This window comes from Fringilla coelebs, assembly GCF_963513975.1.
Source record: "Fringilla coelebs genome assembly, chromosome: 9".
Classification (NCBI taxonomy): Eukaryota; Metazoa; Chordata; class Aves; order Passeriformes; family Fringillidae; genus Fringilla; species Fringilla coelebs.
Genome location: NC_140067.1, coordinates 11,988,189 through 12,012,835, shown reverse-complemented (window position 1 = coordinate 12,012,835; position 24,647 = coordinate 11,988,189). Strand labels below are relative to the sequence as shown.

Here is a 24,647-nt window from a genome sequence, read left to right as displayed (position 1 = left end):
TTCCAAATGAAGCAGATGTACCACACGGGTACTTCAGTACATGCACCAGGGGAACACTTCCAGATTCATCCTTCAGGGAGGGAGAAACTACTGTTTTCACAGACTAGCCACTGCTTTATGCTTGTTAGTTTCAACAGAATTTGCCGAAAGGACTAAAAGCTCACCAATACACCTCAAAACATAACTATAAGGAAGCTGAGCTCATCTGCTTCTCTGTTCCCAAAGGGAACCTCAGGGTTTTTTTAAGTGATTTGAAAGGAACACTAACACTGATGCAGAGTTCACAGGTCTCCCAAAAAGTCATGGAACAGTAAATAATTAAGAGATCAAGTCAATGAACCAAGCATAGTGGATCATTTAGTGAACTGGGCATAAGCAACATGTCTTTTATATATACAATTGGTAAATTCAATGCCTAGAAGCACAGAATACCCTTATGGAAAGGATGCTTGACTTTATTCTAGAAAACAGAGACTCTGCAAAGGATTTGAGGGTATCTCTAGTAGAAAAAAATCTACCCCTTTTAAAAATCACCCTGGAGATCACTTCTGCACTTTTAAAAAGCCTGTTAAGGTGAAAGGTTTGGTGGGGAGTGTTATAAGGAGCCCTCTTCACTTTAGAATACATGCCTTCCAAAACTGGTACTGGAATGTTAAATCATCTATATTTCTTCCCTTCCATGTACTGAAGTGAATTAAAACATTCAAGGGCATCTTTTGGAGTAGCAATATCAAACTGGTAAGCAACAATAGCAAACCACTCACAATTTAAAACAAATGCCAAACCACTGAGCCTTGGAATTCACTTTAAGGTACTGCCCATGTAGGAGCATTGCCTCCATCATCTCTTCATAGACTGAGTTAAACTTTACTGTCCCATGGAGCTGAGAGGTTGGAGGTTTATCTGCCTGGAACTTCCTGGTGACTCTGATATCGCTGCAACCTTCAGGGAATTCTTGATGGAGCTGAGCTCCCACATGTGCAAGTTTATGACGTGCGCACCGCAACAGCCGCTGGTGATCTTGTAGAGGTTCCTGAGGACAGCCTTGCGGAGCAGGATGTACACCCAGGGGTCCAGGATCTGATTCCACGTGGCCATGCGGAGCGCGAAAAGGAGCGTCTCACACGTGTCCTCTGAGCGGCCTTCCCTAATCCCAATTCTGGCCATGGTCACCTGACAAAGGGCAATATTTTAGAATTATGCATCAAAAAGTGCACATTTAAACACACAACTCGAAAATCAAGTATTTTAAAACTGTACATTAAAAAACATACAAGGCGAGCATGTAAATGAGTAAAATCGTTTCAACAATCTCTAATTTTCGCACCTTCACAGCATCAGAGCATCCCAACCTGCAACGTAAATACTTTCAGGCATAAAAGATTTATCATCCTAGAAACCCTTTAATGTTTTACACAGCCTCTCCTCATACATGTGCCTCTCCTAAATTACTTCTGCTGAACTTTAAGCAGTGGATGGCAACCAGCCAGGGAACACCTTCCAAAAGGAGGGATTGATCTGAGCAACAAGTAAAAACTTAATCCAGAATTTGATCTAACAAAGCGTGCCAAGACTGTTCCAGAAATGGATTTTCTCAAGGACAGAATCCACTAGTAGGTCAGCACGTTTCTGTAACAGCTATTTATTTTTTCACATTTTCCTAATTAAAGGCTGCATAAGGAACACAGTACCTTGACTTCAACAAGAAGATTCACATTTTTTTTACGCTGCAGCAGAACACAATTTATTGACACCAGAGGATTTAGAGGTCTGTAGGAAAATTTAAGCCATGGTGACAAAAGCCACTTGTCAGTGGAGAAACAGAAGGTTTCATTCACCTCTGGAAATGCTACACATGGACAGACCTCTACCAGCAACAACACTACCAGAGCCAATAATTCCACACGGAGGAATTCCAGACCAGCTCAGCAGCATCTGGCAGAGGATACCCGAGGGCCACACCAGCCCAGCAAGGTGGCTCTGGCTGTCCTGCTCTGCAGGGACACAGCCCCAGGGAAACTCAGCCCACTGGGACTCCTGCCCTGCAGATAACTCCTTTACAGGCTGGCTGCCACTGGGTGTTTGTAACCTGAGTTCCTGTGTGAGGAAAGCCTGATCTGCCAAGCCAGGAATCTGCCAGAAGATGGTAAATTATCTCTCCCTGTTATTAATGTTAAAACCACATGAAGACTTTTTTGGTAGAACGATGAAACACTGTAAGGCTTTTTGTTCCAAAGCCTTTAAAGCACTGCAGTTATTTAACTAAGAAACAGGATATTTTACAACTGATGCTCTGAGCACACTAATTTATTGGGCAATGAGAAGTAGGGTCAGGCTGTCCATGCGCGGGGTTGTAGTTTCAAAAAGAAGCACTGAAAAGTAACTAAAAAGAAACACTAAAGAATAATGAATGAAGAAAGAAACCTAAAGCTCAACATCCTAGCAAACCTATTTTACTTCTTTTTAAATGCTTCTCTGTATTTCCAGACCATACCTATAGCTTGCAGGTCACTACATCTGAGTATGTATGGGCTTGAATGGCACAAAGTGAACACATAAAAGGACACTGAACTTGTTTGATGAAGCATTTGATGGAGTGTTTCTGTATGGCCTCTATGGGAGCAGCCAAGGAAGCCCCCAGGAACATTGCTAGGGAAGCTGGTAGGACTGGCAGGAACACAGCTGGGAACTGGTGTGGGGAGAAGGAGGAATGTCTGAGCACCAAGCCAACACAAACACAAGCCAGTTCCCTGAATCTGCTTTTCACCCACAACCACTGGGCACATTCCTCTCTGACATCAGCAGCCCACCCAAACTTGAACAGCTCCTTTGGCTTCACATGGGATGTTTTTCAGGACAGTCTACATTTTATTTATTAGAGGTCCAATACCACAAGGCAAACTCAGACAGAATACTCCTTACTCTGCAAACGGGACAGGGCAGCAAATGACAGCTCAACAAAGCTCACAAACCTTATCCCATTCAGCATGCTTGACTTAATACAGACATACAAGCTACTGATCTGATGCACTTAAAAATTCATTTTTTGTTCCTCTCTCACATTCTCTGGAGTTAATAAATGCCAAATCCAATGCAATTTCGTGTCCAGAAAAAAAAGCACTAGATGTTGCTAATAAGGAAAAATACTTCCATCCAGACTTTGTAAAACTTATTTTCTCATCTTACCTAGAACACTTGTGAGAAGTGTTTGCATTTAGAAGTAATTTGCACTTAGAAGCAATCACCTCTAAGTGAATCTATTAATTTACTGTTCAACATAAACGACTTCTGCTTTGATTATGGATTTGCAGGAAGTAAATCAGGACAACAAAGAAAACTGATACATAATCTATGGATTCTGACTTGGAGAAGCTTCATCCAGAATATTTCAGTTGTCTCTTCTGAACATCAGACATATTAAAAAATAATCCATCTAAATTCACACAGAGCAAGTACAGCTTCTGCACACAGACACACGTTTAAGCAACTCAGCTGTAGGTCCCGGGCTTAGAAATAATAAGATAAAATCTACTTACCCACAAATTTTGTTTTGTAAGATTTTCCTAACCATATTGCTAACATTATTTGGGAGTATTGTGCAGAAATTAAAAAATATTTTTTTCTTATGTCTCTAAAACTAATATAAAAGTTTTTTGAAGTCCTGAGAAGCCAAGATTTCCACACAGAAATGGAATAAGACAGAGAATCTCACTGCAGCCCTGAGCACAAGCATTTTTATGCTTAAGCACTTGTGGCAGAGCAGCAGGACATGTTGCCATCACTTTGAGAATGAAATGAGAGAGAGTCTCACTCCTCCAAAGAGACTGCCCTGTTCTGGGGGCTCATCACATCTGCAGAAAAATCATGTAGGAAAACTGCAAGCAAGTGTGCAAGGAGGAGACTACATTCTGGAGCCTTCCTAAAATCATCTGCTGATTTCTAGAACAAGACTTAAACTTCAGCGGAAGAGGGGTGGAATGGAATGAAGTTAATATAAATTATTATTTCTCTCACATTTTCATAGTCTATTTATTTAAATTTGAATTCTTAAAATACTGTTCCAAAGTCAGTTTGAAACCATAGCTTATAAGAAGGATAACACACTACCAGCTGTTTAATAAAGGATTTCATTGAAGCAGACAAGCAGACAGTCTGGATTTTCTCCCTGGGTGTGAGAAATTCATGTTGCTGAAATGGTTCAAGTCATCAGCTCAGAAATTGCCACCAGAACTTGGTGCAGTGCCAAGTGGACTTTTGAAAGTGGGACCCCCTCCACGGGCACAAAAAGAACATTTCAATTATTAGAGGTCAATAATCAGTTCAAAGTCAGGGAACCAATTCAAACCCTTTTTTCCTTTCCCTGCAGGTCCACCACTCTGGTATGACAAAGGAATTCTGTTCTCTGTAGGCAGCAGTACCCAAGTGGGGAAGAGGCAACACTATTGCATCATATCTAATCACCTTTGGTCTCCACAACTGAAGTTAATATTCGTGCAGATTCAGCAGCATGACTCAAAAAATTAATCCCCAGCTGGTAAATAATACACGTAACTCATGGCATTTTCTAACATATTTAGAAATGTAAGAATCCAAGTAGCACTCTGCTGATTTATACACTGTTTATATGAAGACAGCTGTAGTATGTCTCCCTGGTTCACAAAAAAACCCCAAAAAAACAATCACATGATATAACTGTGACAATTCAAACTTTCTTTATAAAAGGTGCTATAAAAGCATAACTTTAAAAGCAATTTTTTTGACCAAGGGTACCTGCTTGAAAGATATAAAGCTACTCTGACTCATACTAGTACTTGCTGGTTTAAGAAAGGACTTGAGGATTCAGTGCTCCTAAAAATACAGAAAGAGAAATCAGATTTGTGTCAAGGAAGGACTTGACACAATACATTAAACTTCTACATACTTTTTGTCCAATTTTAAACTTCATTAAAACCAAAGCTCACTTTGTAAGATCCAGAAAGTCTGAAAGTCTGATGGAAAATTTTTTTAAACATTTTGAAATTGTTGACTTCTTCAGTTCTGCGCCGAGCAGACAGCAGACAGCATCAGAGAATTACCATTTCCTTTAAGGACAAAGCTCAGGGCAATAAACAAAAAAAATTGCTCCAAGGCTTCACACCACTCTCCAAACATAAACAGCACTAATTTAATTTTCCTTCCAATTGGATCTACAGGAGAACAACCAATAGGCTCAAAGGCTGTGCTGCTTAGTCACATTCCTGTCAGTACTCAAGGACAGCCAGTCAAAACAAGCAGCTGACCTTAGAGCTAGTTAAGAAATAAGACAAAAATGAGACTTTGATGCATTTCACCTCACAGGCTCTAAACCCAGGTTCTATCCTTGACTTCAGGAAACTGGATAAAACCCAGTCACCAAGAGATTGACATGGAGAGCAGGATAGACAAATATCGGAAATTCTTGTCTTCTGCAGCTCAGCCCTCAGATTCAACTTCCCTGTGGGAACCTTGCAGACCCTCCCAAGCCTCTTCCTTTGGATTTCCTTACAAGCCACTCTGAGGATTTCCATTAACGGAAGGAAGTCCATGGATTTTTCAGTATTTGCAGAACACTTCTCTTTTGTCACTATTGCCTATGTCGAGCCCTGAGGTGCAAATCCCCTTCTTCTAAACCACAGAGGTTTCAGGGCAGAACTTTACTGATTATGTCCCAATCCACTGAAACAAAAAACATACACTTATTTTGAATTTCTAGAGTTTTTTTAACTTTTACTTTTCATTTTACACAAGCAGCTTCAGTCTAACAGGCAAGGGACCTTAGGGGATGACATTTTGTAGTCACTCTATAAACACAGACCTTAAGAAAATAAATTTGAAAAATGGTGTGAGAAGAAATAAAAATGCATATATCTTCACATTTTATGTACCCTTTTATATCTCCCAAGCAGAGCTGTTAAAAAAGAAGCACTGACAGCAAATTGCCTGTACCATTGCTATATTGATCTTGCAGAACACAAGCCAAGCATTTGTTGCAACAAAGCTGAGTATACTTTGTTTCATTTTTTATGTGATTCTGCAAGTCAGTTTAAAAACAAAAGCTTCCAAGAACAATATGCAGTGCACCACTTCTGCCATCAAAATATTAGCACACACACTGTTCTACTTGTGCCACATAATGCTTTTTATGTTCTAGACCTGCATGTTTTTCCTCTAATGTTTTTCTTTCCCTTTCTAAAAGAAAAACATTAACTATATCTTCAACTTTTATATACCAGATGATCACTTAGCTTAGCAATTAAATTCTAACTGAGCATAGTAATTTTATTAAAAAATGCCAATTTAAAAAGGTATTGTAGACAACAAAATATATGAGCCAGCTTGCCACCCCATCAGAGCCCAGAGGGTACTTTTAAGAGCATATGTAGTAATTCCTTATGTACAATTTGGCAGGATCAGCTCTTGAGAAGCAGCAGCAGAATAATGGAGTCTCCTTTTCTCTCATGTATATTTCTGTGATAAAACAATAATGCCACTAAAAATTAAGAGTGGATCCACTGGCTCACTACTTGCCCCCCTTAAAAAGGAACTGCAGAAACATTTTGAAGGTATTGTTAAGCTACAGAGGTGTGAAATGTCAAAAACTTAGAGAGAAAACTGGAAAACACAAAATTTTTCACAAAGCAAATAAAAATATTTTCTCATATTCCTTCTCAGACACAGCCTAGTCTGTGACCAAGCAATTTCTCACTGAAGTTCACAGGAAAGAAATTATGAAGTAAGCCTCATAACCAGAGGGCAGGGGCAGGGCTGTGCATGAACTTGCAAACATTAATTGAATGTGAAGTTTTTATTTTCTGCCAACTTGCTCCTCAGACACTACCTATTCTGCATCAGTTTTTCAGTAGGATAAATTCATGTTGGGCTTGAATAAAGCATTCGAGGTCACCTCTTTGTTTCTCCTAAATAATCCAAATATTTCTATCCTGGATTGACAATCCTCTATCTCCTTTCCTTGCCCTCAAAAAAATACTTCAGTTCAACTAGCTAGCAATGTAATTACTCTCACAGCTTAATTGATAACTCATTTGAAAGGAAAGCATTGTGGGTATGGATAGAAAAGATTCTAGCATTGGAAACAGAAGATGACTCACTTCATAATGAAAAGACATAGTGTCCATACCAAAGTCAAATAAACAACCTGTTTCCTGAGCTACGTGCTTTAAAGCTACAAGAAAGCCTGTTTCCACAGCATGAGGAATGTACTCCTGCCTAAGAACAAGGCCTATATCAAAAAACCTCTTGCACATAAAAAAAAATTATTTTCTAGAATTAAAATATTCTTTACCCAGCAATGCCAGAGAAGCTTTACACAACAATTTTAAGGACCAGCAAACAACAGAGTATGTCTAATATCTATAATAAGGACCATCCTGAAGTATTTAGGAAGGCAAGGTCTATAAGTATTTGGGATTTATTCATTCTTCCATTAGTGCCAGTTGGATAAAGCTTCAAACCCTAGAAATTATCTATAAGTTCTCTGTTGTCGCTTTGCTTTTCCAGGTTTTCACATTCATTTGGGAAAAAAAAATATTTTTAATGCTTAAATAAATATTTTAATTTGTTTAGGAGCGACAGAACTTCTCCCCCTAATACCCTACAAATATCCCAAGAAAGAATCCCAAATAACACAGGATAGTGGGGAGGAACAGAACTGTCTGAATGGAGAAAAAAGTGACAATATACAGACAGCCTGGGGGAAGAGGAGCTGCAGAGGTCCATAACCATGGAACAGGCTGAAATAGCTGGAAGAGACCCCTACCATCATCAAGCCCAACCATCACCCAGCACCACCATGCCCACCACAAAACCTTTTCCATCTGCCCTAGTACCACATCCACATGCCTTTTGAAGACTTCCAGGGACGGTGATTCCAGCACTTCCCAGGGCAGCCTATTCCAAGCCTCATCACCCTTTCAATGCAGAGATGTTTTCCCAATTTCTATTGGAACCTCTACTGGGGATCCTGTCCTTGCTGGAGAGGGACTGGAGCCACAATCACCTAATCACCCAGTACTGTCTGATCTGCAGTGTTTGAAGAAATCTGACTGGAGGCAAAAGTATCACACTGTATTACTCTGATGGAGTAAACTAAGCAGCTACGATCAGAAATATCAAGACTATTGAATTCTCAATAATCTATCAAGTTGAAATATATAATTTACAATTACCTTTTTCTTTTATGTTGGCAAATAAATTGCAAGGGCCTATTGTGCTCAACCACCTTTCAGGAGGAGAATGGAAGAGAAAAATCAAGTCTCCATTTAAAAGTGATTTATTTCTCATTACTTCTGCAAATGTACACCTCTGGTAAAAGGTGGATTCAATTTTATTTCCAATTCACTAATGAACTGTAAATTCTAAAAGAAACTGCTACCACTTACTCCTTCCTGTTTCTCTTTCTCTCTTTCCATGCAGTGAAGCAACTTGTGCTAGAAAGAACCACGCCACACTTCAGATTGTGAATTAACACCAGAATAATTATAATAATAAATATTCTCTCACAGAATACATAAATGTGTATTACACCCTGTCTGTCACTAAAACTGGAGAGGATGAAGGACGTTCTGGAGTTTTTCCATGTGAGTGTATTACTCCCTTAGATTTTTCAGCAACAACTTTACCATTTAAAGTGTTTAGATAGTCAGGAAAGACAGCTTTCCTAAAATAACCATCCAAAAATGGTTATGCCATGTATGACATTTTCCAAAGATGGTTATGCAGTGTATGACATTTTCAAGTAAGAAATGCCTGAATAAGTGTAATACCTAGGAAACAGGAAGAATTCTCTTATCTCAAACAATGGAATGAATGTCAAACTGACTTACTTTTTAATATCAAACACAGAATCTAAAAACTTAACCAAGTGAAATAAACAAGGAAAGATTATGAATGGCAAATTTATTTTGGTAAAGTTTTCAGAATTTGATTTCTTGAGATGGCAACTTCAAAACTGAAAAAAAATAAAACCAATCCACATTTTCTGTGAAAGTCACTGATATCTACTTGAAACAAAATATTGTGTTTCGTAGTTTAATTCTGTGTATAACAGCTAAATTTAAATTTCAAGAAGCAAATAACTATGAGAGAAAACCAGAAGCACATTATTCTGAAAATGCCATTTTCTCACATGACTGGAAACCTGCCTTCCCTACTTTTTCTCTCCAAAACAAACAATCTTATTGTATTCTGATGGCACTGCATTAATAGAAAAGCCTTTACGCAAATTTTTCCAAACAGCAGAAGTAAACATAGATAACAAAAACTCTATTTATGCTTCCCCAGTAGCCTCTGGTAAAGGGCAATATGTCAATCTCAGCCCTCCTTCCTTCCCTGGTTCCTACCATTACTGCCATTTCTTCTCCATGCTTTCCTGTTGAGAGCATCTCAGCTCCCTGACTTCTGTGAGGGGGAGGTCAACACTTGAATTACAAATATAGCCACAATTACTACAGACTTTCTAAGCACTCTGTGATCAACTACACCCTGGCCCGTGCTCATAAACATTTTTGTTAAAATGATTCATGTTTCTCAGAAAGGAGAAGGCCTGTAGGATCTCTATGTACTGTAAAAAGATGACAATAGGAAGAGACCAATTCTGAACACCAAAATAGTACTTTTAAAATTCAGTATAATTTTAGGTAGGTATAGGCTGAAATTAATGTCACTCCAGTTCTCATGTAACCTGGTGGAATTAGGCAGCTGTGCCACTTAAGAATACAAAATTAAAGAGAGTTCTCTACAGCCAATGCTAAGAACACCCTATCCAAAGGTTTCATAGAAACACATCTGAACAGGTGAACTGGACTTTTAAACACATTGTATTAAACTTTGTTACTCTCTCTTCCAACACATGCAAATTCTTTCCAGAAGTATTTTCTTGGGGACAAAACCAGCACACTCAAATTGTCTGAGCTGCCGAATAAACCTTATTCCATGGGAAACTAAGCTGGAAAGAAATTTCTGTCTTGAGACTAACAAAAACTTCAATCAAAATGAGTGTTCTCTTTCCTCTTAACCTGTAAAATGAATTATGTATTTCAAAATACCGTTTGGGCCACAATATTAGCAAAGACAATAATCTTTCAGCAATCTAACCTTGAGTTATCAGACACTAGGAGAAACTCAAGCAAGAACAGTAATTGAATTTGCACAGAGTCAATGGATCTATTGAGAAACTCAGCAAGCAATCAAAGGACCAGGAGAGGAGTGGGAGCCCTTTCTCTAATTTGGCTCAAAAAGACAATCAAACTCGAGAATTCTTTTTTGGAGGAACTTAGGGAGCATTTTATTCATTCAAACTGACACTCCTGATCTCCCCTGACAGAGCAAGGTCTGGAAGAGAAATAACTGCCTACAGTCAACAACAACTATCCCTGTATCAATGCTGCAGACCAGAGGTAAAGAGGTGTAGCCAGCAGGCCTGCTGCTGGCAAAAAGCTTTTTTTTTCTTTCCCCATGACAGTGGTTCATTAATGAAAACCATTGTGACAGCAGTGGGCTCCTAGCATGGGCTTGCACCCAACCTCAGAGATGCACTGAGAGTGCCCAAGAGCTCTCTCTCCCACGGGAGACCTGTCCTACCCCAGGCAGGTGAGAGGTGTTCCCACACCCCACATAAACCTCTTCTGCTGACAAGGCATCCTGTCCTTGTGCAGCGTCAGCAGACAAACCTGCTAGCAAGAACTCAATGACAAAAGCCAGCACAAGCATAGTAATTATCACTGATTATCTTCTTTAAAATCTGAGCCCTGGAAAGGACAGGTAAGTGCTGTTTTCCCCTCTGAAAGCCTTGAAACAGCATTGAAAGCTGCAAGGTTGGCTGAACATACTTAAGTGTATCTCCTTCTTCACTCTTCAGAAACACACCTGTGGAAATTGAAAGCCTAATTTATTCTTTTTCAAAAGATCACTCTCCCTGTTGGCAGTGCCTGTGCAGGCACAACAAGCTCACAGTGGCTGCAGCTTTGACTAATAAATAGTAAGGTAATAACACACTTCTGCAGAGCAGCCCCACATGAGAACTGAGTCCTCACATGGACCTGCACCTTGGGACATCTCCCTGCTTCTCCTCAGCTGCACTTTCTGATTCTGAGAAATCACCAGTTGCAAGAGCACAAGGGATAAATGTTTTAGTAACTCTTGAGCTGTAGGCACAATACAACCAGCAATGAGGGCATTCAAACAGCACTAATAAAGCAACAAGCTCATGTATATGATGCCCATTGCACATACAAGGCAGTGCAACTGGAATTAAACTGCCACCTTAGTAAAGAAGACAGAAAACAAGAAGGGAGGGAGAGACTTCAAGAGTGACACAGGTATGAACACCTGACAAAGTGTACACGTGGCTACACATGCAAAAACACTCAAACAAGATGTAGAGGATTGCCTTGTACATCCAACTACCTTATACTGGACACAAGGACGTGCACCAGAAGTTACATAGTGTAAAACCTGCAGCAAACTGACCTCCTTCAGGAGATCCCTGCCCTGAGCCTGGCTCTGCACCCAAAACAGTTGGTGGAGCAGCCAGGCGGGGATGGGGTAAGGGCATTCCAGGGAAAGCCTCCCTGTTACAGATCAGCCTCTTGCCAGCTCCAGAGCACACTGTCTGACAGGACCACTCAGACCAGCACCTGCAGCCTCTGAGCTGAAGTGATGCAGTAAATCACAACCTGAACACAGCCCTAGGTGCAGGAAAAGCAGTCATCAAGCCCCACTGCATGAGGACAAGGAAAAGAATGAGTTCAGGGAGACACAATTAGCATAACAAATTGGAAAGAGAAGAGATTACATGGGAAGGGGCTGAAAAAAAATTAATCTAAGCAGTAAAAAAAGCAACTGAATGAGTTGATTTATGCATATGAAATAAACAGAGTTCTTTCCAATAAAAACAGGAATGGCTATTTCCAGCAGTAGAGGGGAGGTAAAACTGGAATGAAAATCAGTTAACTGCATGGAAAAAGATCTTAACAAGAACAACCTGAATGTAAAAGTATTTTTCTCAGGCTGCATTTCACACATGAAAAAGATTAGAAATTTCTCCGTATCATAATTTGTTCCTGTAAATAAATTCACTCTGAAGTAAATCTCTCCTGTCCATAGTTACAGACAGTTCTCTTTTTTACTCCAAAGAAACAAATTTTATAATATGTTTATCCCTTGAGCCCTACAGAATACGACATAGGGATGTCAGAATTTGCTCATACAAGCACGGCTCCAAACCAAGCTGTTTCATGACCCGCCAGATGTCAAGTGACAGCCAAAAACCAGCTTTATATAACAATGTATTTCATCAGAGGTGCTTGTCACAAAATGCTCCTGCCCAGCTATTTGCTTTGGGAATCCGACCCCTAGGGACCAAAATTGGCATGCCCTTAGCAAAGGGCTAAGGCTCTCACAAGGATGAAGAAAGCTGAGAAGTGGAAGTTAGTATCTTCAGAACAGATTTACCTGGAATTACCCAGCACAAAGCAAAATTATTTGGACTGTCAGGACAAACGTGCTGCTGCAAAGCACTGATTACATATATTATTATAAAACTCATTAATTTCCCTTTTTGGGGTTTTTTTTTTTGGTGAATTTTCTCCTGCTCTCAACTCCTCAAAAGGCATCAGTGTTCTCCCATAAGGAAAGAAGCAGGGAGCACTTCTCATTCTCATCCTTCATTAAGGGAAGAGTCTCTCACAGTGGCAGAAAACATGAAAAAGTTGCTTATTTTTGAAAAACAGATGAGATGGAGCTTTGGGAAAGAAATCCAAAGGAAAAAAAAGAAATCAGAAGGAGGGCCCTATCCAAGAGCCATGGAGAGAGCTCTACACTGCCATGCCATGGGCTCTGCTTTTGAAAAACACTCCATCCATATCTGGATGGATATGGTGGTGATTGATTACAATACTATGCATTATTATTTATAATATTAAGTGTTAGCTATAAATACATTTACACACATATATAAATAGGCATCGAAACAACTTCACTATCACGGAGCAGATGCAGAAATCAAGTTCAGCTCCACACCAGACACCATAAAGACAATCCAGGGTCTTGTGACTCTAATGACATCTGAAAATGATTTTACCACAGGACAGTGACAATGTCTGAATATTAACTCCACTTGAAAAAAAAATTAATTTAAAATCTAATAGTGAAGTAAATCTGCAGTTGGATTACAGTATTGGACAGACTAGATTATGGTAGCCCTACATATGTCAATGGACATAGCAGACTAGATTGAAAACAGAAAGGAAATAAATAAATTAACCACCCCCAACACCAAATGAATCCAAACTCTTGTATCTGCAAGCCATATGTGGTATAAAGCGCGTTGCCTTCCTCCACTTTCTCTTCCAGAAGTTTGTTTGGTTCCTAGTAACTTTGGTTTACTTTGAGGCAATTGACTCTAATGAAACATTTTGTTCTGTATACTCTTTGGGACAGAAAACATAGGTAGAATTCACAATTCGAATGCTAGACTTCAAATTCTGCCTTTCAGATTTAGATTGGAGAAAAAAAATCAAAGAAGCAAATGACCACAGAACAAGTATGTATTTCTGTCCTTTTCCAGAGAATTTCACCTATGAACAGCTACTCATATGTATGTCAAGAAATACTTCTTTTGGTATATGCTGATTATATTATACAATGCAAAAACCACTCTTTTCACAGATTAAAAGCCCTGAGACTTTTCAGATGTATCAGACAAGAAGGTCTGAATCAGCATTTAATCATAAAGCATGTAACTTGATAAACCCTGGATCACTTCAATGCAGCACATGAGCAGTATGCTCCAGACAAAACTTCATTCTACTGCAGGCCAAAAAACTTACTAAATTAACACCACACTTGTGATTCTTTTTGTAGTCTGTTGCTATCAAAACAAATAATGGGTAAATAAATCAGCAAATTAACTAATATAAACTCTATGATCATAAAGCTCCAAAAGGACAAACCCACAAAGGACCCTGTCCATTGCATTTCCCACTGAAACTCTCTGGCTAAAACACTGACTGTTCGCTTCCTTGAAACTTTGTTCCAAGAATCTAATCCCACACTACATCCACTTTTTTTGTTTCTTAAACCCTTCCTTTCTAACCTCAATTTGTCCACATTGCAGAACTGTTTTCCATAATGCCAGGCTGATTTTGGTGTAAGTTTGGCTCATCTCATTTCAAAAGAGATGCAGAGGCAAAGCATCACAAAGCACCAGCAGATTTGCCACCCAGTGAATCAGAATTCCTTGTAAACTAACTTCCCTCTGCAACACAGTCCCGAAAAATACCAAGTCCAAAATTAAGCAAGAACTTGTTCACTGGCCTGCACCATAAGCTGATGCAAACACCAATGCCAAAAAGGGTCTGAAAAAAAAATTCCTGCTAGACCAATAATTCATCTTCAACAACTACTTAGATGAAGTCAAATATTTTAACAAAAGTAGTGCTCTAATTTCATTAGATTGCCACAATTTCTAAAACTATAATTTTATATACATTTAATATATATCATAATTAAAACTGAATGGCATAACAAAATCAACCACAGTAGTTGCAATTTAGCGTTCCCTAATTTCTTGAATAAATGAAGAGTCTCTTTTGAACTAAAAAAGTTTATAGCTCTTTTGACACCCAAGGGTTTTGCAAAACTCCTTGCTTTTAAGAACAATTAATTTAAATGAAAATAAATGTCACCAGATGATAATAATACTGCTTTTTCATGGAAAGTGAAGTCATCCTATAAGATCCTAATTTTGAAAACCATTCTGTGGCTTGCCCCAAACTTCACATGGTGTCTGAAATAACTGTAAAGAAGTTCCTTACAAAACTCGCTCTGCTGCTCTGACAACTTTGTTTATACTCCACACACTACAGCCACGACACTGACAGAAGCCAACACAAATTTAAACTATGCTGCAGAGCAAGACTAGAAAAATTCTCCATGATTTGAGCAAAATTGAAAGAGTTTTTGTGCATTCCAGTGATTGCAGACATTCATATCTATAGTCCACCTTGAAGCCAGCGACACTGGACTAATTAAATGCTACCTGCCAGATACCAAACTGCTGCAGCCAGGCTAGTGCCAGTATCTTATTTTTAACTAACTCAGGTAACTTCAGACTCTACCACAGGCAGTGAGCAGATGAAATATAGCTGGATCTGATACAGATCTCAGGCTTAAATGTTAGTATTTGTTAGCTTAAACCAAAATTGCTCATTTATGTCCCTGGAAAACTACAGGACCCTGTTTCTAGGGAAGAAATTAAGATTCCATGTTACTTGTGATTTAAACCCTCTAGCAAAAAAACTAAATTTCTTCAGACAAGTTTGCTACGCTAAAAGAGGCAAAGCTAACACCAGCTTTCTAATGCCATGATAGAGCAGGAGCTGTCAAATTCTTCCCCATATCACCATCCCACCTCCTTTGACCCTGCTCACTGACAGAGCAGGCACTGCCAGCAGTCACCCTCTGGGAGTCACAGCAGGGACAGTCCCACAGCAGCTCTGCTGCTCGTCTGTCCACATTACAAACCCAGCCTGCTTAGGTCTAAACCAAATGCTGATTTCAACCCCCTGCCAACCACTGTTTTTCAATAGGACCCTAAAGCTAAGCCCTTAACACCATGAGAATGGAGGGGAGGATTTTTAGGTTCTTAACTGTTATCTGCCCTAACAAAGCTCACAAGTAGCAGTAAACTGTTGAAATAACAGCAAACGGACTGCCAGAAATAAAAAAATTATTTACACTGTACAGAGTAAAAAGACTTCCCAATCCTAGATTTCACTGAATTTTTGGAAGAGCTCAATATTTTTTCTGAATTATTCTAGCCCTGATTCTTCTACCACTGCCTGCTCCACAGCACTAGAAATGCAGTCCTCACAATCCCTACATATTTAGCTTGGTGTATTATTGATCAGAAGTGGAGAATAACTACCAGTTTTTTATAGATGCATAGGTACATACATTATGGGCAATATGCTATAAAACATATCATTGAGTGGGTGGAGCTGTTATCACAACTTAAGTGCTTTAAAACCTGGAGACAAAAAAGTACAACTTTTAAACAGTGATGTGCATTAAACATTGGCAAATACATTATGCTCTTACCAGGAATGGGCTCCAGCAAATGCAAGAAACACACATTATAGCCAAGAGCTGAATGATCATTTCAAAATGGTGAGATCTGCCTTGTCTTTGTTGACTTTTAAATTTGACTCTTAAGAGGGTAATTCCTGTGACAGCATTGCACAGGAATGAAATAGCAAGGGCCAGGAACCCAAGGCAAGAAAAAAGTAAGAGGTAAAATCTGTCTTCCCAGTCCTCAACATGTTCTGTTTTATAGAAGCACCAGGTCCTCGATGCTTGAATTTGGTAGGCTCTAAACCTAAGAATAGGCAGCAAAGCTATAAGAACAGCAAACAGACATACCATAGTCAACATCATTTTCACATGTCTAGAAGTCATTTTTGTAGAGTGAAATATTGGCTTAGTGACTCCAATGCACCGTTCAACAGCCATCACACTGCCCAGGAAGAGTGGGCACAAACCAAAGAAAACCATGCAGATGCCAAAAACACTGCACAGAATGTTGGACTGGTTAAACCGAATCCAGTCTTTATCTGATGCATACACAAACACTGCGATGGCTCCATTGATGAGGTGACCGAAGAGATCTGTGACAACCAAACCACTGGCAAGAAGCAAAAAGGAGGCTTTTGATTTCTGTCTGAATCTCTGGTATGCCTTCATGAGAATTACTATGGCAAGACTGTTCGACAAAATTCCCACTGTCATGAAGATTATTGAGAAGAAAACTGAAATCTTTTTCTCCGTGTGGCACGTTGTGTTTTTCAAGACTCCAAATCCAGCCAGCCCTGGTGATTTTGAACTGTTCATGGTTAGGAAAGGAGATGCAGCCCTCAAAGCATTTCAGCAGTCTTGCAATCAAAAGGCATCTGCAATTATAAAAACAAATATACACAATGTTGTAAAAGGCGTACCACTTTTCAAATGGCATTTGAAACAGAAATTCCATAATATTAGTCTGCGGTACAAATCTAATTTTCCACTTTTCTGAGTGATGTGATATGGCATCACATTTTAAGTTCATCACTCACAGGGTAAAACAATTATCTGCATGCATTACACAATGCAAATATAGCTTACGGGAAATGTAGAGTTTCTGCATGCATAATACATACAAAATAGTGTATACAATATATCATGCTTATGTACATATAGTAAGATAAACAATACAAACAATTCTGTTGGTTAAACTAAGCTAAACAAATGTTTTTGCAACAAACTCCAAGAATTACAGTATTTAACCACAGTCAAAAGTGAAATACTGAAACTGGAGCGTTTTGAGATCATAATCACGCTCCAATTTTTAAACATTTATTTTCAAAACAAAGTCTGAGCACCTCTAAACAATTCTACTCCCACAAATTCATGTTTCAAAGCTTTAACCTAACCAGCACTGAAGCCTTCAAGTTCCCAGTGCCCTCGCTGAAGCACAAACTTGGTTTTTAGACGCACCGTAATTCAGAAACCAATTCTGCAAGTTACTTTACACTTTACCTCCCATGTCTACTCCAAGGGCATTCCTAATACCAAAAACCTTCCCAGGCAGAGGGTGAAAAATGTAGGGAAAAAAAAAAAAAAGTGGGTGTTAACAGCCCGTATTACAGACTGCCGCTGAAGCCCCGGGTTCCAGAGCTGCACCGGGGACGGGGCACGCCGGACCGAGGCAGCTGCGCCCCTCGGGAGCGCTCAGCGGAGCGCGGCCGGCGAACTCCTCGGACGGAGCGGCACCGCAGCAGCACGGCGCGGCTCCCCGCGCCAGCCCTGCGCTCCGCGGGCACGCACCGGGGCACACACCGGGGACACACACCGGGGCACACAGCGGCGGGCACACACCGGGGACACACACCGGGGCACACACCGGGGGCACGCACCGGGGACACACACCGGGGGCACACAGCGGCGGGCACACAGCGGCGGGCACACACTGGGAGCACACCGGGGGAACACACCGGGGGCACACAGCGGCGGGCACACACCGGGGACACACACCGGGGGCACACAGCGGGGCACACACCGGGGACACACACCGGGGGCACACAGCGGGGGACACACACCGGGGGCACACACCGGGAGCACACCGGGGGAACACACCGGGGGCACACAGCGGCGGGCACACAGCGACGGGCACACAGCGGGGACACACACCGGGGGCACACACCGGGGCACACAGCGGCGGGCACACACCGGGGGCACACAGCGGCGGGCACACAGCGGCGGGCACACACAGGCAGCAGCCCCGGTGCCGGAGCAGCGGCGCTCCCGCCCCCTCCCCGTTGTCCCTTAAGCGCTGCCACCACCGGGGGCGGAGCCAGCCCGGCTCGCCGGGCACAAGTGCCACCGTGCCCGCTGGCCCGGGCCAGCCCCGCCGCTCCTTCCCTACCCCGCTCTCGGTGTCCGTCCCGGACCCGCCGCCGCTCACGTTCGCTTCGCCCCGCGGGGCCGGAGAGAAGCGCAGCGCGGAGCTCCGCCGGCCGCCACCGCTGCCGAGCCCCTCTCCCGCCGGCGCCGCCCGCGCCCGCCCTCCCTCCGCCTTCCCACCCGGCCTCCCGTCCGCCCTCCCCGCCCGCCGCCCCCGGGACGCGCTCCGGCTCCGGCTCCCGCTCCGGTCCGTCCCGGGGACGCGGCGCTGCCCCCCGGGTCCCGGCCGGGACCGCGGTTGCGATGCCCCGGGGCGCGGCACACACACCTCGCTCCGCCGTCCCGGGAGGCGCAGCCCGCGGTGTCTCCGGCAAGGAGAGCCGGGCTGCCGTGTCACATCACAGCGACGGGCGACAGGGCCACCCCGGCCAGGCAGGGCGAGTTCCTCGGCACCAGGCTGCAGCCACAGCAGGAGCAACTCATGGGGCAACCAAAAGGCCACGTCTGTCCTCAGGCACCGCTTCAGCTCTTCTTCACTTTCCACATGCCTCTTCCCAACTACGCGCTTCAGCCGCACGCTGGGAGCTCGAGAAGAAGCAGCCCCAGCAATACTGTCAGGGATGCGGCTGGGCACATCCCTAGACACACGGCCCCTCGATCTCCCGGGTCAAGTAGAGCTAACAGCGCTCCTTGGACCATTTCTCTGCTGGAGAAATACCGGAGAACTCATCCGGATGAGGCATTAATGATACGACCCATAAGGCTGGAAATTCAAAGGCTGTTTCCCATCGTGCACTCAAGCTGTTACAACTTGAAGTTATAGATTACTTTAAAGTTCTTTTGCCCATCAATGTCCACTACTACCGAACAGGCCTGAATGGGAACTTTTATTAAGAACTCTTACTATAGAAAGAAACCAAAATATAACATCAATGCCAAATTATGAAACGAAACTGTAAAATACTATAGAATTTATCATGGGCTACAATGATGAAGAACTTAAAATTGTTTTCATTGGCACACAGTCTTGAGTGGTACTGTTCCTGGCACCGTACAAGTTGCCTTTCTGTAATCCACCAGGGAGGAAATACAGGCTAGCTAAATCTATTCAAACAGTATTTAAAGTCACTTGCATAAACAGTTAAGAGCACCACAAAATGACCTTCTTCAAAATGGTTCTCAGATTTTGGCATTTTATCATACAAGGAGCAAAAATGCTCAGTTTGGTCTGATTGGAACCTATAAATTCCCATAAGTTCTTTTTTAAGACAACAGTAAACTATAAAAATATCTCAAAATACATTATTACCTATTAAAGATGAGAGAAGTAGAATTTATTTTATGTTCCCCTGCCCAGGAATAAATGAAGATGGAGAGCTCAAACTACAAACAGCTTGCTCCATGCCTTTCTTCCCTAGCCAGATTTCTTCACCCAAAGATCCTGAAATGGGGGGCCAATTTTTCTTGAAAAGAAGCAATGAAGTTGATACTTCAAGACTGCAGTGTGGGTGGTAGAAGCTGAAACAGCATTATCAGGTAGATCAAGACAAAGGGAAGAACAGAAAAACCTCAAGACAGCTGTTTCAGTGTGCTTGTAAAAATGTAGTAAGGGAACGGCAAACTTGTAGAGTGCACCCTGAGTAAAGCAGCAGCCTGCCAAAAGGAGAGGGAGCATTTCAGTTGCTGCAGAGATGGAGAAAAAAGGCAAGAAATAGTGTTAGGAAAGTAAATATAAGCTTCCATCTCGCTTTTCAGACAAGAGGCATTGAAAGTGCCTGCGTCTGTGCAGCTGTAAGAGCACAAAGTGCCATATCCCAGTTTTGTGCTGTGAGCAAGCAGCTTGTTAAGCACTGGCATGAGCAGGACAGATATGTCTGGTGCTCAGCCCTTTACACATTTGTGTGCTCCTGATACAGGAATAACTTAAATAATGACTTCTCTGGAATGGGATGGGACTGTAAGATTATGGCTGAGTAGGATGGAGATTTCAGAAGGTGTTGGAGGGGTGAAAACTGGCAGTGACACCAGCAGAACTAAGTTTTTCATACTGACCCATGGTCAGCTCCTTTCATCTCCTATTACTAATGAAAACAGGAGTGACCAAAATTGTCCCATCACAGCCTCTGCTGTGGGTTGTGAATGGGCAGCCACTGCTTTCTTAGGGGTCAGCAGTCTTTTCACAGGGCAAAACTTGGGCAAGAGCTGTGGGAAAGGAGAGGAAGGATTAATGTCATGTTCAGCAGGGCAGTGGCTCTTCCTCTCAACCATTTGACAGTCAACCATTATGGAGCTGGGTTTGATTAAACTCCTTTTTATGTCTGAGAACAAAAGGTGTAGATGCAGGGGCCACAGTGGAGTGTTTCCTGACCCTTTCTCATTCTGCCTATTTTAAGACTACAGGACTGAGGTGTTGCCTTGGCTTAGCTCACTGACTTCAGCCCTTCATAATGTGTTGGGCTGCTTGTGTTTGTTCCAAAACCCTTGACTCCTGGGTACTCCAAGAATCCAAAAGGTAAATACCCTTTTTGCCACAAGTTTCAACTTGAATGAAGGAACCAGAATTCCCTGCTCACATTCAATGAGTTTAAATCAAGAGGAATAGTTTAGCATATATAGAGAGAAAGAGATACAGAGCTAAAAGGACATCTCTTGTTCTGTGACAATTGCAGTCCATCCACTGGTTACCAAAGAGTGGAAAGAGAATGTGACAAAAAACTTCTGGATGGAGAACTTCTGGATGTTGCTGGTTTGCAAATTAAGTGTACAGTAATCAAGTCCTCAAAGTCTCCTGCTACAAATCCAGGAACCTACTCAAGTGTTGCACTAATTTTTCACTGAATGCCAGCTTCGAAGAACCTTGCTGTAAATGAACAGGTAGGCATTTCAGTAGCAACAACAAAGTTGGTAGAATGCAAATAAAAACAATATCTCTTCCTCCTTTTTCATCAACTCATAAATTTCTTGTGCAGCCTTCAATGATAGTTACTATATACTTTTATTATATTCACAGTTCTTGCTGCAAAACATTGGAAACCTTTTCCTTTTTGTGCATAACAACAGTAAGTGTCATCTTTCCATTTAGTGAAATAGCAGTGATATAAAAGCTTTTAAATTTCACAGACAAAAGTAGTAAATCAAAATAACTATAGAGGGAAACTGTGAATATAGGATCAGATTCGGGGCACCTCAGTCAAATAAAGCTGTCAGTGAGAATCCTTCAGTTAAATGCCACCTTGTTCAGCCCATAATTGTTTGAGACAAAAAGGACTTCTGAGGGCACAGACACTGGCAATGAGTCCTCAAGTACCCATCCCCACAGAGGGTTAGAGTTATTGCCTTCCATTTCTCCAAAACCAGCAATCCTTCAGGACTTCCTTCTCCTCTGGAATTAGTGCCCTGCCCCAAAGAACAGCTTCTATCAAAGGTCCAACTGTACATGGTGAATCAGGTATTCAAATGAAAAAAAGCTGATCTCCAGATGAAGGTACCAAAGGAGATTTAGACTAGGTGGGATTTACATCAGAAAGATTGTACATATTTTAATGCATACATACCATTCTAAGTATTATATGGCTGAGGAAAAAAAAATAAATTAATGCAAAGGATGAGTTTCGAAAGGTTAATAAGAAATGCTGAGAGGTTGGGCAGAAGCTTGCTCTGTTCTGAAGTTAGCAATAGTCAGACAGCAGAAACATGGAAATAAAAAATTACAGTCTTGGAAAATCTGAGTCACTTGTTAAGAACACCAGCATTACTAATTCTTGGATTTTTAGTGGTGGTTTTTAGTATTCTCATTATGAAATGAGGAATTACTTCCATGTCTTTTTTAAGGTGGTTAACCTGATTTTACAGCAGATTTTCAAAGCAGCTGGCTTTAAACCGTAAAGTAGTGAAGGACAATTTGCAGTCTCATTTCATTAAGCAGTTAAGACTGATAAGGGCTAATTTTGCTTGAGAAATTAATTACGCCTCCTGTCAAGAAAATGCATTCAGAAAATTAGGTCAGTAATGTGGAAGGTGATCATGTACAAAGTAAAATGGCAGTAAGTGCACAATAAAGGATGTGACAAATTCTTAGGCTTTTAAAGTCTCATATAAATTTAGCAAATAAGGCTTCCTTAAAAATCTTATGTGACTGTAGTGTATCCTCAAGCTCCTGGCTTGATAGTGTTAAGACAAAACAGTAAATTTCTGCCCAAGCTAGGAAATAGATTTTGTAAGAACACATGTGCAGTCATACTGGTGTGCAATTAGACCGTGTAGGTATCTGAAGCAGGAAATGGACGTCAGAATATGTCTCCTTAAAGACGTGTCTTGGGATCCTGAGTTTGCTTGATTCTTGAGGAGGGTGGATAAAATACTTGCTGTATCCTGTCATATTCAAAATATGAATTTTAAAATATGTTAAGGCAATTCACCAAGTTAAAAGAAGCATGGTCCAGCAGAATGCAGCTGACAACTCACCCATGGCTTTGTCATTCCTGATAACCACCACTCTGACCTTCACAGCTCACCATGAAGCAGTAAAACAGTCGCAAATTGTGGCTTAAGTACTGCCTGAATTGGGACACAGCCAAGGCAGCTAAAGGAGGAAATTCCTAGGTAGTTAAATATAAATTAATGGTGTTTTGCAACAAGCCCCAGATCAGTTTGGGAGGTTAAAACCACCAACATGCCAGTAAGCATTCACTATCGGAGCAAAATAAAACCAAGAAAGGTCATCAGGAATCATAACAACAAACATGCATCTTTCTACTGAGATTTCCACCTGCTGATATCTGGGCAGGGACTGTTTGCTCTTACTGGAAGTACAGCTGTGAATAATGGTGTTTTATTTTCTAAACATCCCTATCAGCAAGGAAGTTAAATTCTTTGCTTCTTGATAATGAGACACAGCTCCTGGCAAATGAGGTAAGAGTTGCTGTAGACAGAACAAAGAAGAAATAGTCTCAATTTCCCTGGTGAAGTTTGGAGGTGGGAGAGGAGACAAGGAGGTTTGCTATAATTTGTGACATACATATTTGTAGTTCTTTTCACTAGAAAGAGCAAAGACAGATATTCTGGTTTAATGTGATCTCACAAGAAGGGTCCAAGAAGACCATTGAGAGGCAATCCTTTAACCAAGGAACTGATCATCAAATGGCTGATGGCACTATCGATTGTTTCTGGGATACCAGCAGACCTGCAAAGCAATTCCTTGATAAGCAAACCCAAAACTAAGGCGCTAAACTGCCCAAACAACTGCATTTGACTAAGTCATTGTTGCCAAAACTGTGTTAGCAGAGGAGGAGAGAGCTCAAGTATCCATCATCCACCTATCAAAGGCAGACAAAACTTCCAAATGGAAAAAAATTACTAAACCCAGAAGTTTCCAGTCGAAGTCAGAACATTCGCAATCTGCCAGGATATTCAATACAACAACAACCAAAAAATTGATTCTATACTGTCTTATTCACATTTGCTCTGAGCAATATTTACATAAGCATAAAAATTAAGATGCCTCATATTGGTCAAATGATTCCCTAATGGATCATGACAACCAATGCCAAATATTAGAAGTGGCTATTGAAACCTTTCATTACATCAGTTTATTGATTTGCTTTTATTCCTGCTTAGAGATACACTTTCATCTTAATCACATACTGTTGCTCTAAAATTATCTGATTGCTACAAATAGTGACTAATTTGGCTGTATCAGAAAGAACTGCAGGGCAGTAATTCCCTTTTCTCATTTGCAAACCTTGTATCTGGTTCTTTCTTGAACCCTTTTTTTTTGGTATGACACTACAAGGCATACATGGGAGATGATCAGCATCCTTCAGAGTGTGGGTTGATTCTTTTTTATGTACAGTTTTATGTGTTACTTTGTACAAGTACAGCCCTTAGGAGTGAGGGAAGATGAACAGAGTAATAGCAATGTGATTATAGAGCAGGTGTATCACTGAGCATGTTCTTCCTGGAAACCTATGAATTTGAAACATTCCCTTCAAGAATTTATAGGAAGCTTCATGTAGCAGTTCTGTACCCATTTATCTGATTAATGAATAGCAGATTAAACATAGATTTTAAAGTTACATTTGATGTTTCAAAACTAAGGGTGGCCTCCTTTATGATTATATAAATATCCATTTTTTGTACTACCATAGACCCAAATTTTTAAAAGGCCAGAGGAG

The 24,647-nt window shown here is 41.2% G+C and overlaps 1 protein-coding gene across 1 annotated transcript; it reads right to left on the bottom strand.

The window, feature by feature from the left end:
- Positions 1–867: 867 nt before the first annotated feature.
- On the bottom strand, positions 868–16,926 carry PTGFR (prostaglandin F receptor; the record flags this gene model as incomplete). Its single annotated transcript, XM_084211546.1, has 2 exons — positions 868–1,173; positions 16,138–16,926. 2 exons carry the CDS (start codon positions 16,924–16,926, stop codon positions 868–870), a joined length of 1,095 nt encoding a protein of 364 aa, XP_084067672.1.
- Between the last annotated feature and the right edge of the window lie 7,721 nt (positions 16,927–24,647).